The sequence below is a fragment of the Quercus suber genome, unplaced genomic scaffold (assembly GCF_002906115.3).
Source record: "Quercus suber isolate HL8 unplaced genomic scaffold, Cork oak 2.0 scaffold_646, whole genome shotgun sequence".
In the NCBI taxonomy this organism is placed as follows: Eukaryota; Viridiplantae; Streptophyta; class Magnoliopsida; order Fagales; family Fagaceae; genus Quercus; species Quercus suber.
Genome location: NW_027070087.1, coordinates 15,640 through 26,473, shown reverse-complemented (window position 1 = coordinate 26,473; position 10,834 = coordinate 15,640). Strand labels below are relative to the sequence as shown.

General features: G+C 31.5%; 1 protein-coding gene across 1 annotated transcript; it reads right to left on the bottom strand.

The window, feature by feature from the left end:
- Nucleotides 1–666: 666 nt before the first annotated feature.
- On the bottom strand, nt 667–9,789 carry LOC112036181 (cyclic nucleotide-gated ion channel 4). Its single transcript, XM_065765658.1, has 7 exons — nt 9,122–9,789; nt 7,666–7,881; nt 5,702–6,015; nt 5,059–5,167; nt 3,849–4,085; nt 1,772–1,858; nt 667–1,613 (listed from the first exon to the last, which is right to left on the bottom strand). Exons 1-7 carry the CDS (start codon nt 9,695–9,697, stop codon nt 1,098–1,100), a joined length of 2,055 nt encoding a protein of 684 aa, XP_065621730.1. The 5' UTR covers nt 9,698–9,789; the 3' UTR covers nt 667–1,097.
- Between the last annotated feature and the right edge of the window lie 1,045 nt (nt 9,790–10,834).

The following is a 10,834-nucleotide window of genomic DNA, read 5'->3' as shown; positions in this document are numbered from 1 at the left end:
CTTCAAGGGAATTTTTCCTTCAAAGAGCAAAAAATAAGCCACAAGCAAGAGCCAGAGATTTAGGTTAGGGGGCAAGATTAAAAGACAAGATTAAGAGTAAAATTAATTAATATTAATAACAAAGTAAATAAACAACTATATTCAAATGCATTTGTCATACACAATTAAAATTTGGGTTTGTATTTAAAAAAAAAAAAAAAAACTTGGGTTTGAGACTAAAAATATTGGTTAGGAAAGAAAAAATTGTTATACAAATTAAAGGTGCTATAAGTAGTTCTAGACCACAAATTATTTCACAATTTTTTTGTCAAAACTCTGACATGGCAAACTGTGAGTAGTTAACCAATATTAACACTTAAACTCACAATTTTTTCTTCAACAATTACACTCTGCCGCATGACAATTATAGTAAAAAATTGTGAAAATTTTGTGGTGCTCGACTTTTTTCGTGGTGCTATAGTGACTAGTGCGTGAAAGTAATTTTTTTTTTTTTTTTCGTTCATAATTCTATTCAGCAAAATAATGGATTCCACTTTATAATAATATTATAATAAATAAAACCCTTTGTACAAGGATTTATTTAATTTCTCAATACTCTGCCATACAGAATATACATGGATTACTCTTTTAATTACTGACAACCAACTACTAAACCAAACAGGGAACTAAAAATAAATAAAAGGTATACATTGGGGAATTTGAATTAGAGCCATATCAATGGACGGTATGAACCATGCCAGATACAATTCTTTAAAGAGAAAGTCCAAGATGGCATATTAGGGTAGATAGCAGTTCTCCTCCCACACACACAAGCCAGTCTATCTTCTTGCAGCCATGGTCAATTGATAAAACAGGGGATCTTTCTCAAGATTTTACATGGGGTGCTCATCATCAAACCATGGAAGTATGTGACTTCTTTACAATAACATCTTAATATGCTGTGATTCAGAAAGTGTATTTGGGTAATTTCCAACACCTAATACACAACACCTTCCCCAAGTAAAGGAAGTACATAGCTTAAACTTTTAGCCCAACCCAAAGCTATACTTTGCCAAGCAAAGTGAATCCACAAACCATACAGCTTTTGAATATTGACATCAAAAATCAAAATCATCATGATTTGGTTTTGGTGAAGTTAACAAAGCCGTATAGAGCCGGAGTCTATCTTCTCCCATTGAAGAACACCGAGACACTGGCCTTCGAGGCCTTATGAATGACAAAGAGGTTAGGGTTAACCGGTGCTTATACCTCCTCCAAGCCAATTGAATTGCCACTGCTGCCCAAGTTCTCCATCCAGGTGAATAATATCTAGCACCCCTCTTAACCTTCTCATTCACAAATGTGTACCGAAAATGTTGCGTAACATATTTCACATCATCGGCTTCGAGGCCAAATGCTTCAGTAGTTTCAAGAGTGACTAATGTTGATGAAGATGGTGGTAGTCTTTCAATAAAGGGTCTTCTTAGGCACCATGAAAGAAGCTCATCCCCACTGAAGTTTCCAGGGCCTAACATACAGCAACTTTTAAGCCCATCTCGAAGCACTTGACTGCTTTGTAAGTGACCCCTTACTACAAATAGCATTCTTTGAACTGGGTCACCCTCTCTTGTTATCTACAAGAAACTTAAAAGAGTTAGCTATCTTATCTTATCTACAACAATGTTCCAAGTGAACTGAACTTTAAGCTTCCAATTCTTGTTTTAATTAATTTTTGTACATTTTAGTATATAAATATTGATATGCAAAACTTTAAAATGAATTTGGAACTTACTGTTTCTCCCTTGGTGAATATGAGGGACTTCACGCGGTCACAAATGTTCTCTAGGACCAGATCATCCATGTGCTGGAACAATGGCACCTGAAACACAATTAAGGAATTTATCACCTATGCTCTTTAGCACGTTTAAACCATTACCTTTTATATTTTCTTTACTCTTCTTCTTCTTCCTTTTATTTTTTATTTTTAATCCGTAAGGACCAAGATTCTGTTAGTTTTGCTAATGGCTTATTTTAGTTGGGCCTTATTGTGCCACGCCCCACTGGTACACTAGAACGGCAAGAAATGTAATGCAAACCTGGGCTTGAGGCAACCTGACCTTGAGATCGAGAAGGGTTTTTTCAGTCCAATCTAGCCTTGTTGTGTTGAAAAATTAGCAGCCCAACCCACATGGATCAGGTTGTGTCAGTGGGTTGCACATACATATTTTATGGCTCATAAACAATTTTGACTTTATAAATTCTTTAAAAACATTTTTAATAAAATTATTATTATAATTTATATAATATGCTTAAATTATATGTGAATTTATTGAACTCATTTAAGATTTGAAATGGATGAGTGCTTCTCAATTCTCAATGACATGATAAAAGATTAATTGATAATATAAACAAATAGAATAAATTTATATGATTTTATATTTATCCTTGCCATGTCCCAAAATATTTTTCAGAGATACTTCTTGATTTTATATCCAAAAGAAGAGTGACTTATTAAAAACGTAACTCATCTTAATTATCATGAGGAATTTTATGTTGTGTTTGGAAGGGAAGGAAGAGGAGGGAAGGGATTGTTTTTCCGTTGTTCGGTTGGTTGGAGAAAAGAGAAAACAAATCAAATAATATCCACCGGGCTCACCTTTTCTAATCCGCCCAAATTGGGCAGAAATGGAGAGAAAGGTGTAATGGGAAGATTAGCCACATTTTTTGACTTTTTATTGCTTTTAAAATTACAATTTTGCCTATGAGCCTTTTACTCACTTGTCCACTTAATAAGGGTATAAAAGTAAAAATAATAAAATAATTAAAAAAACACATATTTATCTTCTTTTACAAAGGAAACATTTTCCTTTTCCTTTCTTTATCATTTCTTTTTTCTCTAAATCCTTTATTTTCTTTCCTCTTCCTTTGCAATCAAACACAGTGATAATGTGACACATTTGTTCCTAATAATTGAAGAAAAAGAAAAAGTGGCTCATTTATCTATAAAGATATTTTTAATTCCTTTGCAATCAAACACAGTGATAATGTGACACATTTGTTCCTAATAATTGAAGAAAAAGAAAAGTGGCTCATTTATCTATAAAGATATTTTTAAAATTATTTTATATTTTCACCGTGAGACTAGTTTTAGTACTATTTTACACTTATTCTTCTAAAAATATCACACTCCTTTAAGAACTTTAAAATTTTAATAGGGAACAAGCACTTTTACCTTTTTTATGTTTAGGATAGTTCACAATCCCTCATTTTATCTTTAAAATCAGCTAATTTTTTTTTTTTATTTGGGAAATAAGCAAATACCTCCAATTTGTTACTTTATTAATTAAATCTAACAAAATTTTTTGAAGAAATTATTAATTGAACACTATAAGGAAGAAAAAAAGTTAAAGATTGCATTGTTGTTTTTTTATATTGTAATCATTGTGATGTCATTGGATTTAACTGAAAAAATAACCAATTAGAGGTATTTGCACATTTCTCAAATATAAAAGAGAAAATTGGTTAATTTCAAAGATAAATGAGGATATTATGAACTACGTCAAACATAGTGAGAGAAAATTGTTTTTCCCCATCTTAATATAATATAATTGCTAGCTTTTGTGTAGTGAACTACTTAAAGAACTTCAAAATTTAATGTATGTGCTAGATTTTGTGTGTTCCAAAAATGTTTTAGTTCAATTTTGGTTTAACTTTTGTGTAAGCTAATATTAGGCTAGGTGTTGGTTTAATATAGAATGCGATTATTATTATGATTTTTGGAATTTTTCTCAAGAAATATTAGCAACACAAAAGTAGACTGAAAACTCAATTGAAATATTTTGTTGTTGGAGATATTGATACGAAGTTACCTGTCTAACCAAGTCCAAGCACAAATGGTACTTGATGTCCCTCCTAAGGCCCTCAGGGAGGTTCCGAATCATCTCACATTCATCAACACCACGCATTGCCGCCCATCGCTGCCGCTCATAGTTACGCACTCGTTGCCTGAATCCCTGAGGCAAGCGCCTCTTCTTCATCCACCACTCTACATTCCTCATTTTCAATTGCATTGCTTGCTTCTTTGACGTAGTTGCGTGCAGAAACACCTGCATACATAGCCATACATATAAGATTGTGCCGATGGTTGCCAATTATTATCATAATCATCATAACCAAATAACTAGGTACTGATCGCTGCAGTGTGCTTCAACTCAACGGGTAAATAGTGAACTAACATTTCCCATTTTTACTCATAAATAATCATCTTTATTCCCCATTGACACATAAATTTAAAGTCAACAAGTCATCGATTTTACCTACACCATGTTTATATATTAGCTAATTCAATTAGGAAGTTGTAAAAAGTCTGGTGAATCAATGGTACTATTCGATTTTTTCATAAAAACAAACTTAAGTTTGAACTTTGAATCCCCCACCTCCTATTTATTATGGAAAAAAAAAAATGTCTTATAATGTTATGATAAGATGCCCTTCTTTTCAATGAATACGATAGGATTTAAACAATATTTCCTCTTCACAAATGATGACATAATTTCAATTTAGAAGAGGTTTCTTGATAACCCATATATTCAAAGGATCTTCAATTGTTGTAAAATCTTTAAAACAAAAAAAAAAAAAAAAAAAACGTTCTTTAAATGATGTTCTAAGCTCACAATTCTATATAAATTATTTTATATATATATTTTTTGAATTAAGTTATATTTGGTATGGCTTTTTATTAATCCAATTAATAACTTTTAATATTTTGGAAATCTTCCTATTGGATTACAAGTTTGCTTTACTCCTAACTCGAACATCAAATTTTGTATTAATTAATGTTATTTATTACTCAATCTATAAGCTAATTTTTATTAACAATATTAAAAAAAATTAATATTTAATATTTTGTAAATGAGACAGTTATTGATGTGATTATTATGATATTTTACAAATATAGAGGATATACAAAAATAATTCATCTTCAAAAAATCACGTACAATAGAATTTTATCATCTGATGCAACATCATTATAAAAACGATATAAAACTTACTGTGAAAGTTTATAAACTTTCACATTACCTTGATATTTCCAATCAACATAGTCACCAAAAGGAGTCCACTAGTTAGAACGATGATATTGAAGACAACTTCTGACCACTCTGTAGTGCTCTCCAAGTTGCCAAAGGTGCTGCTCATAACGAAAAATTTATTTTAATGATTTCAAAGGTTGATTTAGTTCACCATAATAAAAAATTTCAACAAATAAATAATTTAAAAAATAAAAAAAAAAATAAAAAATAAAAATAAAAAAGAAAGAAATGCTTTGAAAAAGTAAGCATTCTAGAAACAAGTTAATGTCTATCATAAATTTGTGCCCCCATATGAAAAGCCACGCACATAAGCCAAAAACACAGATGATTTGAGAGGCTAAAAAGCAATGTGAATAAGCCAAACCTTTAGGGTATAAAGTCATGATGATGCCACTATTTCAAGTAATGCTTGAAATGATCGATTATGCCCCATTTTTTGTCATGAAGTACATAAAACGTGAAATTATTATATTTATAAAGAAATGAAATTGATAACAAGCTTCATCTTCACTAGCAAATCGTGAATGAAAAGAAATTTAAAAAAGAAAAGAAAGGACACCATCACCTAGTACTTGCTATTAAAATAATATAGCAAAATATAGTAGTAAAAGAAGGGGTCAAAAGAATAGTACCTAAGAGTCATTAGGCCCCAAAAGATAGGAAAAAGTATCTTCTCCAAGCGGCTATCGTTTGTAACGAGTTGAACTGTCCATTGATAAGCTCCATAATCATAATTCTGGGAGTTTTCTAAGCATGTAGACCTTGCTTGTTTGTTCTCTGCCCAAGCCACCGTTGCTCTATCGCTCACCATTCGTGTTGTTCCATAATATATAGGTTCTCTACAAGATAGTATTCTCAAACCACAACTGTTTGTTGCTCTGCATTGCTTTTTCAGACACTTTGCAGCTCTTTGGATTCCTAACAAGTACCAACATGCTCCTGCAGCCTGACAAATATGGTTGAAGAACTTGAGCTAGAGAGATCAACTTCTAATATTGAAAAATAACTAAATTAATTCTCTGGGAATGAGTTTGATATAAAAAGTGGATATTCCAAAATTATAATATTTTCTTAAAAAAAAAAAACCAATTTTTTTTTTTAATTTTGAGATAAACTTTATGATTTGAACCCATGAATTTATCGCATAATAGTTGTACAGTACTACATGGTTCAAGATTATCAAAAAGAGAAAAAGGTGCTACATCATAATTCCTATGTTGAACTGTTACCTAAATTAATAGTAATGGACCACAATGATAAGACTAAATCCTAAATTTCTCAACATATACAGTTACACACACATGCAGATTCTTAGTAAGACATTGAATTTTTTTGCTAAGGCCATTGGACTCTAGTTCCTATTTTCAAGAGTTCAACAGAGAATAACTGCAAAATGACAATTGAATTTCATATGCTAAACTTTTCTAGTGATTTTCTTTTTCTTTTTCTTTTAAAGATAAGTGGACAATAGAGAGAAGGGAGATGTGAGGTTCATACTATAAACATAAAACATTACAAAAAATACATAACGGATGATTTTTATTTTTTTTAAATATAGGTGAATAGTACAGAAGGAAGATGTGAAATTCATACTATATAGACATAAAACAATATAAAAGATACATAACGGATGAGCTTTTAAACAGTTTGAGCCCCTCTATAAATAAATATTTATTAGCCTTTCCGTCAACCTTTTCGAATCAATACAAGACAATCTGGCCCGGTTGCTTAGGATAGAAGGCATACAATATTATTTGACTATTTTGTTTAATTAACGCAATTTGTTTTCTAGGCAAGTCATAGCAAAGGGTAAACAGTTTCCCTTCACATGCTTCACGATTGTCCATCATATCCCAATTGTACTTTTACCCCTTGAGAATCATTTATTTTGTGTCACTTTTCTTAGTGTCTTGTTTATCTTTTTTTTTACCTTTTTGTCGGTTGAATTGGCGTCTTCTTGTTTCTAGCTATAAAGAAAAATTGAAGCCTTATAAATAACAAATTTCACAATTATATATTTATATTTATTTATTTTAAGGTAAAGATATCAATGTAATGTAAGTTAAAAATAAAATAAAAATAAAGCAATGTTAAGGACACCTTCTTCTTTTCTTTTTTTTCTTTTTTTTTTTAGTTTGTTGAGATAGAAAGTTAGATTGTGAACCATCATTTTCATATGGATCCATTTACTAACATTATTTTTATTGTATATCAACCATAACCTCTATCACAATGGAAAAAAAAATGTAAAAATTATTATGTTAAGTTTATTAAAGTAGATTCAAGTCTTACCTTTTGTGTTCTGATTAGTTTTTGTCCAATATTCATGTTTTTATTTGATAAAGTATAGTAAAAGTACAATTTTTTTATATAATAATAAAAGTACAAAACTAATAAATGTGATATATTTTGTTAAAAATTAGTGGGAATGGGGTGATTTAAATGGATAAGGATATTCCCCTTAATCTTTAAGCAAACGGCTAATCTAAATCTAATCAAAGACATGGTAGATATTCCGTAACATCTAAGCGCCAAATTAAAAAGATTATAACTTTAACTAAAAGTAAGATACTGCACCTGAAAAAGATCAACTTACATGCGAGGCTACAAAATATGCAATCAAGTTGAGGGCTATTCCCCACCAAACAGTTCCAAAAATATAGCCAGAGAGGTTTTGCATTCGACGCAAGAGACAGACTGAGTGGTAGATCTTTGGTAGATATTGGAACAGAAAGATGATTAAGAACACTGTCATCACGGTGGTAACGTCTCCTTTTTCCAGCAGAGAGGGAATCGCCACCCATAATACAAACTGCAATATTGTTCATTATTTTGTTAGAAGTATAAAGCATATTAATATGTTTGAATTATGGGGTTGAAAGGCAGTGTCTCAAAACCATTGAAGGAATTTATCATCAAATCTCTCCCTATTTCTTCTACTTCTGCATCAACAAACTCTACATATACATTTACTAGAAGTAAACACATACATATGCAGAAGAGCAAAATAATGAAGGACTAAGCATGTTATTAATTAGACTAAAAGTCTTCAATCTATACTTCTTAGTATTTTTAAAGGTGATATTTATGATTCAAATTAGTATTTAAGAGAATAATTTTAATTAACTTGAAGTTTACAATCTTCTCCACACACACACACACACACACACACACACACAAAAACCTTGAAATTTACAGGACTTATTTACTCAAGATTAAATTTTATCTGTAAATATAGATCTTCCAGTAATTTCCTGATATTCAGTACAAATTCTCTAAAAGTTTGTCCATTGTTTTCTTCAATGCACACAAGATCACAAAATACATTAAATAATAATAAATAACTAGAGATAAATCATTTATGTTTAATTTTATAAATTGTGTTTCATTTTCTGCTAACAATTTTATATAAAATGAGAAGATGTACTAGTGAAATTAAAAATAATTTCCTATTACAAAGATTCGCGCTCAAAACCATTTTGAACCAAGTATTTTTTTAAATATTACAAATTTTATTATATAAATATGAAGTATCAACTTTCAAAAACACACCAAATAATTATATTATTTATTATATTTTGAGGTGGCAACAATAATATTTATTGTAATTAATGTTATTTTATAAATTTTTATAATAAGAGCTGTAATTTTATCATTGTATTTTTCTATACAGAACATTTAATCCTCGCATATATTTATATAATTTCCCATTTCATTTTATTCTTGCTAAAAATGATTGAGGAAAAGACACAGACACATCACATGTCTGACTGCACTGTAAGAGGGTTATTCTGCATGGATAAAATGACTCATGTGACACACTTGTCATCCCCTCAAACACAAACACAAAAACAGTCACTACCTTACAAAAACAAAAAAACAAAAACCTAAACCAAAATGGTAAATGTGGTGGCAACTAAAAATCCTACTTGTAATGAAATTTATTTACTTATTTAGACAATAACGACGACAGTAATAATGACAACAACGACAACGATAACAATTATATATTTTTATTATTGAACAAAGGGTGTACCCAACGAAATTCTCACCTGTGGTAGAGGAAGAATCACAAAGAGATCGAACAAAAATCCCTTCTTGCCTTTCAAGTAGTGGAGAGCCACAGAGCGAGCATCGGTGTCCCTAAGCCCAGTAGTTCCTTCCACAGCGAATGACCGCTTGGCCATCTTGAGATGCAACCACATGTTCCACACGTGCAAAGCGTCAGTCATGCAGCGTAACACAGTGACTGTGATGGCGAACCACCCATCTATGAAGAGGCACATGCACGTGTCGCTTATAGAGAGAGCGTAGAAGAAGAGAGGGTCCACGAAGAGACCAGTGGCGCACACGAGGAGGAACACCCTGTTCCATTCTTGGACCCATTTGGCTCTTGGGTCCAAGACTTGTCCCCATGACCACCTTCCCCTCCGGCGAGACCCGAACATGAAGTAAATGTTTTCGCAGGCACCACGAGAGCTTTCTTTTTCAATTTCATCGTCATCTTCATCATCCACTTCTTCTTCTTCTGATACTAATTCTTCTTCTTCTTCTTCACTATTGCTGTTGTCATCATCGGTCATGTGGTGCATGTGTGAAGCATGTGAGATTTCTTGCTCACTAGCCATGGAGAGAGGGTGTTTGGTTGGTGAGAAAGAGAGAGAGAGAGAGAGAGAGAGAGAGAGGGAGGTGGTTTTTTTTTTTTTTTTATAAGGGAAATAATGAAATATTGAGCAGAGATTTTTAGAGTAGTGTGGAATTGAACTAACTCACTAGTACATAAAAGACTCAATAATTGGAGCGGAGAGGTGGAACCTGGCGAAGATAGGAAGTACTAGGTAATGACAAATTCTACTGAATGTACCAGATTGCCCTCCAATTTTGGTCCAATCTGGCATTTTAATTTCCTACTTAACTTTATGATAAATTTATGGGTTGAACTTCAATGTCATTCTATATTCGAGAAGTTATTTACAGATATTTTTCATAAAATAATTCTAGGACACCAGCCTAACTGCACATGTAATTTACAATTTGCTGACCTATGTGACTGGGTTGGGACATTTTTTTTCTCATTATTGAAAAATTGATTGTCCTATTAAATTTGATTAAGCATGTCCGTACGCGTACGGTTTGTCATATCCAAAACGAGAGAGCCAAAGGTTAAGAGAAATCTGATTAAGTCTGTTTGTACGTGTACTGTTTGTTATATTTATAATATTTTCACAATATTTTTACAACAAATTTTAAATGGCAGGTTGTTACTAGTTGTATTATTAGGACAAATAAGTAATCTAAGTGTTATATTCAAATTTGAACCAATAACCACCTATGATTTGTTATAAAAATATTATAGACGTAGCATCTCTCAAAGGTTAATGCTTTTCATCTTCTTCTAATCTCGCGTGGGGAGAAAAATCAAATCAATTATCTCCTGATAAATAGCAATATAACAATAACTAGGCCCACAATTAGTTGGATTTATGATTCACTAAAGTTTAAAGGTAACTCTACCGTACAGTTATTAGATCATCATATCCATCCATTTTGAAATCAATGGATTAAATTTTGCCACATCAATAACATTTTAAAAAATGTTGACTATCACCATTTTGATAACTATTTAAACTGTTGATGATATGGGAATATTTAATGCACTTATCTAAAATGGAAGAATAGGTTTTCAAAAAAGTCATGGTGGAGTTACCTTAAGAATGTTAGAGGAAGTTAATACAGGATGTTGTCAAAATCACTAGAGTTCTTAG